The 14,663-nt window shown below is 36.5% G+C and overlaps 1 protein-coding gene across 3 annotated transcripts in view; it reads right to left on the bottom strand.

Annotated features, from left to right (window-relative positions):
• Positions 1 to 14,663, bottom strand: part of LOC307171271 (protein NLRC3-like) — a 231,247-nt gene that overhangs the window by 49,148 nt on the left and 167,436 nt on the right. For all 3 annotated transcript variants that reach the window (XM_079892778.1, XM_079892777.1, XM_079892780.1), the window contains exons 4-5: positions 6,902 to 7,072; positions 6,252 to 6,425 (exon numbers count right to left, since the gene is read on the bottom strand). In XM_079892778.1, the coding sequence (XP_079748904.1) occupies positions 6,252 to 6,425; positions 6,902 to 7,072 (345 nt within the window). The remainder of the gene's footprint in view (positions 1 to 6,251; positions 6,426 to 6,901; positions 7,073 to 14,663) is intronic.

The raw sequence follows: 14,663 nt of genomic DNA, 5'->3' as shown, positions 1-14,663 counted from the left end.
AAAAAATCGATTTTTTGAAAATATGAATCGATTTGACCTACCAACTCGATTTTTAAATCAAATCGATTTTTTTCCCAGCCCTAGGCCAGACTGAGACGCAACCGGACGTAACACACAAAGCATCCCACAACATGCTGGAAACTCAGGTAAACTCTCACTGCAACGTTACAATAATAGGCTACTTTTATCAGCTTGATGTTGAACTAATGCTCCATGCTCGTACCATGATAAGTATGGAACCCTATCAACCGTGCCGAATTCTGTCACTGCAAGCACCACTTCACATTTTCTTCAGGAAATGTACATTCTAGGTTTGTAGATAAGGTTTCTCCATTATTCAAATGCCCTGCCGATGTTGATCCGTGTTTTTTACCCGAAGTTCATCCGATTCACGTCTGGCCTTACGAGCTTCAGCAGAAAAAACTTTTTATTTAATTTTTTATCAATATGTGGAGTTTGTGTTGGAGTCTGTGTTTTGCTGGGCGCAGGTCGTTTCTTAATGTTATCAAACATGTCATAAGAAGCATAAGTCATAAGTCCATGTGAGATTACAACCCCTTCACACACAGGCAATAAAAAAAGGATTCGTTTTGGTAGAAAAGCTACATACAGCACCTTTAACAAATTGAAATAACATGAAGTATAAGACACATAATCTATTGACTAGGGATGCTCCGATCAGCATTTTTTGCCTCTGATACCGATTCTGATATCTGGGATTCAGTATCGGCCGATACCGATCACCGATCCGATACTAAAATAAAAACTGCTGAATTACCTAATAAACAGTATGCCTCACTGTGTGGAAGAGACTGGGATCATTCTTTTGTGAAAGGCATCAGGCAGGCTTGACTTAAACATTACTTTCTTAACTTTATGGGGGGTGCTGGATGGCTAAAATACACATTAATTGCGCAGATATTAACATAAATAAATACATGATATTCAATAAAAATAAAACAAAGCATGGATAAGATTTATTCATGTTTCTTTTTTATTTATTTTTAGCGATTTATTTTAAAACGGATGCTGCATTAATTTCGTTAAATATTTACCACTGAGTCTTCTCCTCCCATTTCTACCCGTGACGCTTATCCAACTTCCCAACTACTTCCTGTGCAGACGTCAACAGCGCAACTGGGTTGTAGGTTGCCAGGTTGAGCTCACAAATGGGTTGAAATTTGTATGAAGTGTTGATTGTGTGAGTAGGATACGTTTAATACAAGATTTGGCAATCGGGCCAAAAAAAGATTTGGGCCATACAAATTACGGGAGTTTGACGGGAGAAATAACAAAATGGGAGGGGGGTGGGAGATGGGTGTGAAATACAGGAGACTCCGGGGGAAAACAGGAGTGTTGATAGGTATGCACATTAGCTTGTTTGAATTGGAAACTGTTTACCTGCCGCCTGCGTTCTGCGCATGTTGCTAGCGCGTGATGTCACACACTTGCGCACATCATAGAATTACTGCGAGAGCGTTTAGAGAGCCGACTGCTTTGTAAGCTTTTGAATCGCTCTCGCTGTAATTTGATGCCCCTACGGATCGGGCCCATTGTTACCGATACCCAATCTAAAATTTTATTCCATATCTGAGCCGATACCCGAAACAAATATCGGATTGGAGCATCCCTACTACTGACATGCACTGCCTTTAGAAAAATTGGGCACACAATGTTAAAGTTTAGCCTACTTTGCTTAAATTTGATGCAATAATAGAAGCCTACATTTGTTTCAGTTCTAAAGTTGTAATGTAATTTCAGTATTGTGATTATGAATTCGTTTATCTACTGTTTCACTTGAACTTATCTGCTACCAGCTCTCAATCGCTCTCAATGAGCCGCAGTGCAGCGTCAGATTACGTAATAGAGATAATAAACTGACACTTTTCAAAGTCTGTGATTATAGTGCCACTTAGGGGTAAAAGGCAGCAAATACACATCCCCAATTTTACCGCCATATGAAAAATTGGCGTATTATTCTGGTTGAGTAACAACTGTACTTTTAAGAATTCCATGTGCAGGCCCAAATCACTCTTTGCTATAGTTAACAATCTCACTAATCCAACACAACATGTTATTTCTTGCTCTGCAGTGCTTGTGAATAGCTTTTCTCAATTCTTTTCAGACACATTAAAGTCAATTGAATCCATTACCAAAGACACCAAAGTGACTCAAATGTTCATTTGATGTAAGCTGATTCAGCTCATTCAACAAACTCTCTCTGCTTTTACTCTGACTACTTCTGCTGCCATAAATGATCTAATTATGAAGTCTAATTCCACGTCCTGCCAGCTTATATCTAATATCTAATTTACCATTCTTAAGCAAAATACTTGAAAAAGTTGTGGCTTCACAACTGACATCATACTTAGATCCTAATGGTCTTTTTGAACCTTTTCAGTCAGGATTTCGCACATCTCATAGTACTGAAACTGCTCTTCTTGGGGTGGTTAACAGTGGTGTGAAGTAACGAATTACAAATACTCACATTACTGTAATTAAGTAGTTTTTTTCAGAAATTGTACTTTTTTGAGTAGTTTAAAAATTGTGTAATTTTACTTTTACTTGAGTATATTTTAAGTTATGTATCGGTACTTTTACTCCACTACTTTCCTTCTGTTTGTGGTCGTTATTCGTTACATGCTTGTTTTAAAATTTTATTTTTATCCATCAACGTGATTGGATCGAGTAATCGGTCTCGTGACTGTCGTCAAATCAAATTCTGCATAGAAAATTTTAACTGCTAGCTAGCCTATCTGCTGTTACTCGTGGCTGCTGTGGAAGTGCATTCTCCAAGCATCAATTCAATAGAGATATCAGCGTCTTCCTCTAATATGCTAAGGTACATTTCACATTTCTGCTTATTATTATATTTATTGATTTGATTTAATTTGATTTAATTTTAATGACCACACAGCCAGGCTGGTGGAATTTGTTTTCAGTACAGCTCTTTAGTACAGATTCCAGCATTACATTAAACAATAAGCATTAAACATACAAAATAACATACATATACATACAGACATAAGGTTGGCCTATCTACAGGGACTGACATTTGATGTGAGGTTGGGGGTATTGTGTACAGTGTAAACTAACTCAAGTGCCGAGTTCATAATTCTGTGAATTCCCGCTCCCATTTACTTAATATATTATAGAGACGTGCGTCGCAATCTGTGCACTGCTGTCTCTCCCCGGGCTGTCGCGCTCGACATGCAGGAGTCACTTGGAAAAGTCAGCAGCTCGTTGCGTGTGGTGCGCGCTGTGAAGGTGTGTTGGGGATACTCTAAAACTGTGGAAAAACACCTTCTGTACTGAAATTGGAGGACCTGTAGCTAAACCCCAGCCAGACAATGGTAAAGCTTACTGATATTTCAAAAAGCCTTTATTTTCTTACACCTTTTTCTTCTTGAAACACCGTAAGAGCTACAGGACAGATAAATAACATAAAATTAGCTCTTACGAACTCAAACATTAGCCGAAGGCCACATTCAACAATATATTGTATATATATATAACAATATATAACAACATTACAAATAGCCATTCATAAAAACCCTTTTATGACGTTACCTCAGTCAGTATTAACAATGCTGAAAAGTTTATGTTAACATAACTTCACATGACATAAGCGATACACATTTAAACACTTCTTCAAGTCGAATAAATTATCCTACATATTAATGCATATAAACATTAAACAAATCAAACACAATACCTTGTTCCCGTTCCAGCTAGGTGCTTAATTATCCCCTCCTTTTCTTTAGAACTTCTCGACTTCAGAGTGAATTAGAGCGACATGAGGTTTTTTCCCTTTTCTTCCTGTGTGCGTCTCACTAACAAGTCCCACCTTTCTAGATGCAAAATTAACGTTCCACTATGAAGGCGGAAATAAAGGACTCATTACATTAACAGAGGAGACTAATAAAATAAAGTTCAAAAGTAATTATTATTTACTCTTTCTTTAGAGTTAGTTACAGGACCAGATTCAGTATGCAGTGCACATTATGAACCATGGCGTTTACTTGACCTGCGTTTCTGTCAGTGCTTGACTACAGCTCGTTAATAAACAACATTTTTTGATTGATCCATTTCATACAATCCGGCTTCATTTAGCAAGTGCACTTGCGCAAAAACATTTGTTGTTGTGGATGCTGCTGATAAAACAGCTTCGCCAAGACTACAAAGAGATGCATTTGTCTGTGTGCTTTGTTTCTTTTGTAAAAGTTTCCCCGGATATAGGCTACTTCCCTATTTAATGCATAATTTTCCTTACAAATTATAATATCAGCATTACAATTTGAGTAAATATAGCTGTGTAAAATTTAAGGGATGATGCCACCCTTCTAGAACAATGTGCATTTACGTTTAAATTGTAACGTATTTAATGGCATGGAATTACAGTGTAATTAGTGTTAGTTCACAGCTTTTTCAGTTGAGTGAGGTAAACTGATAATATTAGTGATTCTCATTTCTTTATCAAAACACAAAAACTGGTACCGTTTTGGAGAGAAATTGGGTATTTTTTCATCTCTCTATTTACCCCATCTCATGGTGTGTGATGCTTAATTATTGGATGAGTTTCTAAAGGTGTTTTTAATTCTTTGCACAGTTATGAACATTGATATTTTATGTGCAACAAGCATGCTCAGGCTCAGTGGCCTTACGCCTAATTTTTAATGTTTTTTTTTTTTAAACAATATGATTTAAATGGTGATGAGTGTACTGTTTTGATGCATTTTAAAAAGATGAATGATATATATTCTTCAATCTTTATAATGTGAATTACAGTATGTACAATGCTTTTTTACTCTATGAATTGTAGTGCACAGTGTTTATTATAAGGGGGTAGAATCCACAGCTCAGTACTCAAACTCATGAGTACGTTTAAATTAGCTACTTTTTTTACTCTTACTCAGGTAGTTTTTTGGACAAGTACTTTTTACTCTACTCGCACTACATTTTTTGGAATGTAATGGTACTTTTACTTGAGTATGTTTTTTCAATACTCTTTCCACCACTGGTGGTTAATGACATTCTTCTGTCCATGGATTCAGGGTTAATAAACAAGTGCTGGATTTGACACAGTCTCCCATTAAATACTCATCTCTCGCCTTAGTGATATCGGCATCACTGGTTCAGCACTTTCCTGGATCATTTCCTACATCAGCGACAGAAAGTATTATATCACTATAGGTCACTGCTCCGCTTACACTGGGTGTTCTTTAAGGTTCAGTTCTTGGCCCACTACTGTTCATCATTTATCTATATCTACTTGGTGACCTCATATACATGCATGAACTTCAATTTCATTGCTATGCTGATGACATTCAAATTTACCTCACCACCAGCTCTAATAGAGCATTCCCTGCCCGACTCACTTACTGCATGTATCAGGGATATCAAGCATTGGATGTCCCCGAATTTCCTCAAGTTAAATAATAACACAACTTAAATATTGATGATTGGTTCTGCTGCCTCAGTCAAAAGGATGGACCGGTCCTTTGATATTGACGGGGTTCATGTTAAGCCTTCTTCATCCATCTGTAACATTGGTGTTGTATTTGACTCAGCTCTTTTTGCTCTCATATTTCTTCTGTTGTTAAAAACTCTTTTTTCCATTTTCGTAATATTGCACATCTTCGAACTTCTCTATCTGATGCTGACACCTTAATTCATGCATCAATCGATTACAGTATGTTCTCACATCGACCAGACATTCTGCTCACGTTACTGCTCTGCTCAACACTGGATACCCGTGGCATTACGTATTCACTTTAAGATATTACTTCTACCATTTAAGGCATTAAATGGTCTTGCACCTCCATATCCATCTGATCTACTTTACTCCTACCACCCTGCCCGGTGATTATTTAAATGGTGATGAGTGTACTGTTCTGATGCATTTTAAAAAGATGAATGATATATATTCTTCAATCTTTATAATGTGAATTACAGTATGATCACTTAGATCAGCTGAACTTTTTTTTTTTTGTCCACTGTAGGTGGAAGATCATTTAGTGTTAATGCTCCTAAATTATGGAATTCACTACCCCTTACACTTCGTTATATCTCATCTATGGCTACCTTCAAGACTCAGCTAAAAAACATACCTGTTTAACACGTACTTTGGATAATGTGGCTATATGTATCCTAATGGGTTTGCAGTGTGGATGTGTAAATGTATTGTAATGTACAATGTACAGCGACCTTGAGCTACAGAAAGGTGCTATATACATAAAACTTCTAAGTACCTCAAAATGTTGAGTTGACAGTTTGGATTCTTCAGTCCAGCAGAGAGCAGATTCACTCCTGAATCCTGCAGGTCATTGTTACTCAGGTCCAGCTCTCTCAGGGAGGAGTTTGATGATTGTAGAACTGAAGTCACAACTTCACAGTGCTGATCAGTTAGATTACAGGCTGCTAATCTGAAGAAAAAAAAAGGAGTACTCTGGTTATAACCCTCATGGAGTAAAAATATATTTTCATACATTTATGACCAATATATTAACTACTTCAAATATATTGAAAAATATATGAAATAATATATTGCGTTAATAAACTACAATATAGTATATACAATATATAAACTATATTTACTATGTTACACTAATGTGTATTCACCTGAGTTACTTTCACTCAGTTGAGTTGTTTCTGCCACACAAAGTAATGAGTTGAGTTTGTGTGTAAAGTTAATTACTTAAGGGTGCAATGCTGAAAATATGTAAAGTCTAATTGGTCAAAACAAATTGTTGAGTTCAAAACTCTAGATTTGATTTTTTTTCAGCCACCCCTATTCATCAACCAATCAGATTCATGCATTCAACAGCCCCCTGTAGTATACAGTTATATAAAGCAGACATTATTATTGACATTAATTAATGAATGAAAGTCAAACTCAAACCTCAGTTTGTTGAGTTGACAGTTTGGACTCTTTAGTCCAGCACAGAGTAGCTTCTGTCCTGAATCCTGCAGGTAATTGTTACTCAGGTCCAGCTCTCTCAGGGAGTTTGATGATTGTAGAACTGAAGACACAACATCACAGTGCTGATCAGTTAGATTACAGGCTGCTAATCTGAAAAAAATAAAGAGTACTCTGGTTATAACCCTCATGGTATAAAAATATATTTACATACATTTATGACCAATATATTAACTAGTTTAAATCTGTTAATCTGAAAAAAGAGAGGACTCTTGTTAAAAGGTTATGATCAGTCAAGAGCTTGTTAATAATGGAGAAGCTTTTGCATACTGGAGAGACGTTAGAGAGCGGGAAGGCCTGGTTTGCTCTTTTATTTTACATTACATGCACTTACATGTTCTTACAGTGTACTTACTCTAGAAAGCACTGGGTAATATAAGGTAACTGCATGGGTTAAGGTTAGGTTTAGGGGTAGGTTCATGGTTAGTACCTAGTTAGTACCCAGTTATTGTAATTACTATTATAACATATTAATTAGTTTATGTAATAAGTACATAGTATGTACAAGAGGAAAAGGACTCTAAAATAAAGTGCTACCAAGGCCTGAAAACGGATGCCGAGGTTGCTTTGATTCTGCTCGATATGCAAAATAAAAATAACAAATTGTTTTTTAGCTGTTTTAAAGAAACAAGGTATGATGTTGTTGTTGCTGAAGCACAGCCGTTTCATCAATTTTTACTCAAACTGTCTCATGCACCAGCAGTTAGATGTTGCGTGTGTATGGTAACCAGATTTCTCTTGGCGGCATACAAGATGGGATGTTTTCTGGGCCCTGTAGGTGTTCTGACATGCTCTGACATTTGTGCTTATTTCTGTTACTTGTGACATTTTCATGGCTAAAGTCTGATTACACTGTATTCAGCACAAACTCTGTTACAATAATATGTCAGCAGCATGTATGTAAATGTTTGTAGTTCTAGGATAATGACGTTTATGTGTTGTTTGTGAAAAATGTGGTTTGTGCAGACAACATCAGTGTTTCTGACGAGTTTTAGTGAAAGTGCAGAACGCAGTAAGTAAGTGATGGCTTAAAGGGGAGCCCTATTGACGATCTAAATAATAGTTTTGTTTTTCATGCTTCTAGAGGACCAGTGGTTACGTTCACACTGTAAGTGATAACTGCATTTAAATGTGGGAGTGAATCCGCTAAATTTGAGTCCTGTGAGACATGAAATTGCGATGATTGACATAGTAACCAAGGCAACATTATGGCTTCTAATAATGTTATGATTTTTGTTACATTTACACTTTAGTCATGTTTACAAAACACCTTGCAGAATGTAACAGAACGTTATAGAAAATGTTATTTTTATTTATTTATTTAATAAGAAGGATCATAAAAACCTTGACTCTATTTAGTACTGCCCTGAAAAAGCTTTTTCACATAACAGATGTTTAATAGCCTAGTTCACAAGACAAAATACTAGAGGTGGGCATAGATTAATTTTTTTAATCTAGATTAATCTAGATTAATTTTGAAATTAATCTAGATTAATCTAGATTAAAATGGCTCACTTGAATTCTGCCGAAGGCATTCAGAATATGTGTGCTACCCATATAATGACTATAAAAGTAGGCTAAGTCTTTGAGAACGGGTTTCTCAAGCCAGGTGGCGCATTAGACTAGGGGCTCATCTCAGGAACTGTTTCCAAAATGCATCACAAACTGCTTGAGAAAGCTGTTCTACTCATAGACTGTAAAAGGTTACTTCTGTACTGTTACCGTCCGTAGGCAACATAGGCCTATGTTATTATCAACTACTATAGGCTATCAATTAGGGATGGGCGATATGGCCTAAAATCTATATTTTGATATACATTGCAGCCTCTTGCGATAACGATATACAGTATATTATAATAAAACCATTACAGAACAGGTTACACAGACCCTGCTAAACAACTGCTAATTTTTTTTAAAGGGTATATGTAGTTTTGAGAACATATACCGTATATACCCGACTATAAGACGACCCTGAATATAAGACGACCCCCCCATTTTCCAGACTTATTTTTGGGACAAAAATAGATTTTTGTGGAAAAAATCTGGTTTTCAACAGAAAATAATTTTATTTGAAAATTGCAGTGATAATTCATTCTCTCTCTTCCAGCCGTGTTTACTTAAGATGACGACGAATATGCGTTGCAGCCGGGTTTACCTCGCGGCCGCGGGTAGATTGCGTCATCATAGCTTGTGTAGTAGAGCCATCTCCCAACCCAACTTGGGGAATAGATTAACGGCGATATTTTTTTTATCGCGCGATAAGAGTCTCGCGTTAACGCCGATAACGGCCCACCACTACAAAATACAAACACAAAATACAAGACAAATTACATAGGCTTGATTTTTAATATTGTGTGTCATTACCTGAATGATCCACAACTGTTTTTTTTTTTTTTTTTTTTTAATGGTTGTTCATGAATCCCTTGTTTGTCCCGAACAGTTAAACTGCCCAATGGTCTTTAGAAAAAAATCCCTCAGTTCCTGCACATTCTTTGCTTTTCCAGAACCTTCTGCATATTTGACTCCTTACTAGCAGTGACTATGATTGTGAGATCCATTTTTTCACACTGGTGACAACTAAGGGACTCGTACACAACTATTACAAACACTGCAAACATTTAGTGATGCTCAAGAAGGAAGCATCCGTTAAGTAGGGCTGGAACTATTTTATTTTTTTTTATAAAGAGCTCATGCTCACCAAAGCTGAATTTGTTTGATCAAAATTACAGTAAAACTTGTAACATTGTGAAATAGTATTACAATTTAAAATATTATTTGACTACATTTCAAAATGTAATTTATTCCTGTGATGTCAAAGCTGAATTTTCAAAATCATTACTTCAGTGTCACATGATCCTACAGAAATATGAAAACAGTTTGCTGCTTAATATTTTTGAAACTATGATACATTTTTTCATGATTCTTTGATGAATAAAAATTTCAAAAGAACAGCATTTATTTGAAACAGAAATCTTTTGTAACATTACACATGTTTTAAGGTCATTTTTGATCACTTTACTGCATCCTTACTGAAAAAAAATTCTGACTAACCAACACATTTTTGAAAGGCATTGTACATTCAGTAGGTCATCATTATTGCAATATAAACACTGTCAGAGTGATCAACAAGGTGTCTCTTCATTTACAAAGACGGAGCAACGTTCTGCTATTATGTTTACTCCGTGCACTGTCAAGATCATCATATCTGTCGAGGTACCGGTCTTTGCAGCAATTATTTTACCGCAAATACTGCATCGCACGCTGTTGGCATCAAGCCTGGAGAAATGTATCCACACTTTTGATCGACTTTTCCACATCTTTAGGGTGTTGTGTGTGTGCTCGCGTCTCATTGAGTATGTGCGCGAGTTTGTGTGTGTGTGTGTGTGCTCGCGTCTCATACGAGTATGTGCGTGGAGAGTATGTGTGTGCGCGCGCGTCTCATATGAGTATGTGCGCGGAGAGTTCGTGTGTGTGTGTAGATTTTGCGTGTATGTGCGTGAGCGACTTTAGGTGTGTCGTTGTGCATTTAATATGTATTTGTTTGAGCACTGATGTTGACGAGTTAACCCCTTAGGTATTGAAATCTGGTACCGAACAAGTCATTTTTCGATACTCAATAGTTTCAAAGCAATTCGGTCGGTACCTAAAAAGTATCGAACTCGGTACACAGCCCTACCGTTAAAGGGGTGGTTTACTGCCTTTTTTCTTTGCTTGATTGTGTTTATGGGCTGCAATATAACATGTCTTCGTGTTTCGTTTGTTAAAAAACGCCTTATTTTTCATAAATTTCACCTTTATTGTAAGCCGCTTCCTCCTCTGTCATTTGAACGACCGATTGACTTCCTGATTCTATGAAACCACTCCCTCAGAAAGAGGCAATGAGCTCAGATTGGTTAGTTCGGCCGGTGTGTTGTAATTGGCTAAACTGCGTCCGGAATCTTCACGCCCATTACCTTTACGGGCGACAGTTGCATGTGCTCCAGACCCGGTCAAATGTAATGGTGTCAATATTGCCTCATCAGTTTGAGCCAGAATCAGACCCAGAGAGCGGTGATGAAGAGAGTCAAGCAGAACCTCCGCAAACACGGCTCTTACTAAACGTTTCTGAATGGTAATTTTAAGAATTTCCACACGCTGTTACTTGAAAATGCTACTGCTGTTTGTTAGCTTTTGAGATACGCTTTCCCCCTGATTAAACATTTAATATAACTGAATACATGACTGAGTAATACCGTTTTTTAAAGATATTGTTTTATTGATAGAATGAACAACCGTTTAACTATTCACAAAACTTACCGGTAGTTTACTCAGTTTGTCGTTTTCTTTAGATGTACATGTGATAACAGCAGCTGAAGTTCGCTGTTGCGATAATTTTTTGAAGTTTGTACACGTTTTTATACACACAAAACTAGCTACTATAACCAAACAGCTTTGGCATTGGTTTGCGTTCTTGATCAAATAAAAAAATTACGTCATAAAGTATACATGGAAAATACGTTTACAAAATGTGTACATATAAGTTACAAATTTGGGTCCAAAATGTTTATACGCATCTGTCATATACTAAAGCCAGCGCTGGCATTTTTTTACATCCTTGATAAAACTAAAACATTACGTCTTAAATTATACAGGCAAATACATTTAAAATGATTAAATCTTACTTGCAGGTTGTGGCCTCTGGTTTTAAAGCTGTAACTGCTTCATGTTGGAGTAATAGTTTCTTGTTGAATCCGACATTGAACTCGTGTAGATTCTGGAAGCTGTCTTCCGTAAAATGCGCAGCACAGAGAGCTAAACTACGATTGTAATTGTCAGGAACATAATCAAACATAAATTTTAACCATTGTTGACGAACTACAGCGTCTGTAGGAAGCCTGAACACAGAAGACCTGACAGCTACAGCTCTCCACTATAACTCCTCCTCTTCGACAGCAGAACATGTTCCGGAGGGAGGGTTGATGTAAATGTATGGGTTAGTTATGTATAAAACCCGGGAAGTATCTCGTTGTAGTCCCATTCGAGTCGTTTTTGTAGGCATTAAACTTCTTGATTTTTAAAAGACAATATCTCTGCTTACGTTGAACTTTCAGCGCAGCAACTTTGCAGATACTGTTCATGCACCAACAGCAACATTACACAGTATTTAAAATGAAAAAAGTGAAATAGCAATCAACCACCCTTTAAGAGCCAGGGGGTTAAACTTTTGAACTTGATCGTTGCTGTAAATTGTTCTTATTTTGTTTAAATATTCATTTATTCATTCAGTCCTTCCCTTCAGAGGCTAATAAGATATTAGCATGTAAAACAAAATAAAAAAAATGTAAACAAATATGCAAATAAGAACGTTAACCGAGGGTTTAGGAGTGTACAGCATGAAACATCCGTCCGATATATCGGCGGGCCGATATTATCGGCCGATATTAGGCATTTTCCTAACTATCGGTATCGGCATTTATAACGGCCGATAAATTAATATTTAAAAAAATGCAGTGTGCAGTGATTTATGTAAGGATGGCGCTGCCAATAAAGCACCTAAAATCTTTTACAAAGAACTGGCAAAAGTGGCAAACAGCCGCGTCCGGTGTAGACACAGTGTTAAAGCTCATTCTGCTACGTTACAACATCAAGCAATATTCCAATTATTTATTTAATTATAACACTTTATATGGGGCCATTTTGCATTAAAAGTAGCCAGATGGACACGCGAGACGTGACACGTTCAGAATTAATACACTTTTAGTAAACTACAGAACAGCACGAGCGGGAAGCGGCAGAGAACGCGTCCGAGAACGGACACTGTTAGTGATATAGCACACACACAGGTCTGTTAAATTAAGCAATACTTTTAAGGTAGTCTAATATTTTTCTGACTAACAAAATTACTGACACAGTAAAGGGTAGATTTAAATAAAGAAATTAAACGAAATTTAAATAAAGAAATTAAACGAAATTTAAATAAAGAAAAACGAAATTTAAATAAAGAAAAACGAAATTTAAAAAAAGAAAAACGAAATTAAGTTAAATTAAAAAACGAGATTAATTTAGATTGATAATAACAGGTAAAAAGGCTAATACATTTTGTTTCTATTATTCTATTTTCCACAATGTCAAAGCAACACAGCTTAATCCAAAACACAAGCTCAGACATGCACTTCGTCCATACAAACTCCGCTGTTCTGCTCTCCAGCCAGAGAACACTCCCGTTGCTGGAACACTTGCGTCGGTTCTATTTCTAGCATGCATGCGTTTACTGCGTGGCTCGAGCCGCGCCTGAGAGACGCGTGTCTCACGCAGGCAGTGTGCAAACTCCAACCTGTTAACATGGGAGCTGAAATAAAAACGGCCATGCCACACAGTCAGTGTGTCGCCGGAATTATTCAAGCACGAATGAGAACCCTTTCGCGGGGATCCCAGATGTGAAAAAAAAAAAAAAAAAATTCGAATGTCAAATTTTCAAATCGAATACCAACCCACCGAACGATTATTCCAATATTCGGGTCCAGCCCTATAGCCTAGTTTCACGTTTAGTACATTTTGCTTACTACTTATTTAAAATAGTATAAAACCACATATGTAATTATAAACGTTTTCATTATGATATTATTAATTTTATGATATTAATGAGTTCTTCCTCCACTGGTAGATATTAGAGAAATTAAGATTAAAAATAGAAGATAAGGTTTTGTCAGTGACACTTTTGATATATTTATTGATACAAGTTATGTTTTAAATAACGTTACTAAATTTAAAGACAAAGTCGTTAGTGAAGATTATGCAACAGTATTTAGAATATAATATAATATAAAATACAATGCAAACTAGTTTGGTTACAGCTCAAATTCTCATTCTATCATTCACCCTGCCTCCATTACATATCTTTGTCACACAAGTGTTTAATCACCACATTTGAGTTATCATTGCAAAACGTTTATATATTTATTCTGTTTATACTGTGTATTCTATATACAGTACCCATCAAAAGTTTGTACACACCAATTGGAAAGTGTGTCCAAACTTACTGTACTATAATACAGATAAATAACCCAGCAAACACAGAACGTTGGCACAATGTAGCCAACCTTCTAACAACGTTTTAACAACATGGCCAAAAGGTTGCTATAACTATGTTGTGTAGTGAAGGTTGTTACAGCGTTGTCACAATGTTGGCATTAAACCACCGTTCAGGGCCATTGCTTAAGGTTGTGCCAACGGTGTCTTGACAACCACTGGACTATATATGTACTCGTCACTGCCCTGAAGCGCGAAAATCAGACTTTAAATTCCAACCACCTGTTGTTGGGCTCATTGTGTTCTCATTCATCATCGAGCAAGGATACGTGAGTATTGCGTTTAGTCTGCCTCAGCTATCAAACACAACCTACAACTTTAATTTCTAATAATGTAGCATTGCTCGCACTGTTTAGTTTTTCGTTTGATTTTTCTGCTATTTAGTCTCATTCGTTTCTTTGCTCCTCTGGATTTCTGGATGTTTCCCCGGTGACACCTGCTTTCGCCTACAGTCTGCCATACAGACCCGGTTTTGTTCATTAAATGTTCTGATCTGCCTTTGCTTTTTATGTTTTATTTATTATACTTAAAATAAATTTGTATATTCGTTTATTTCTTTTTTTCACAAATGTATGACTTTTGGAAGTGCAATTTGATTATATGCAGTTTTAATAAA

The sequence above is a fragment of the Squalius cephalus genome, assembly GCF_949319135.1.
Source record: "Squalius cephalus genome assembly, chromosome: 1".
Taxonomy (NCBI): domain Eukaryota; kingdom Metazoa; phylum Chordata; class Actinopteri; order Cypriniformes; family Leuciscidae; genus Squalius; species Squalius cephalus.
This window is presented reverse-complemented; position numbering and strand designations above follow the sequence as displayed.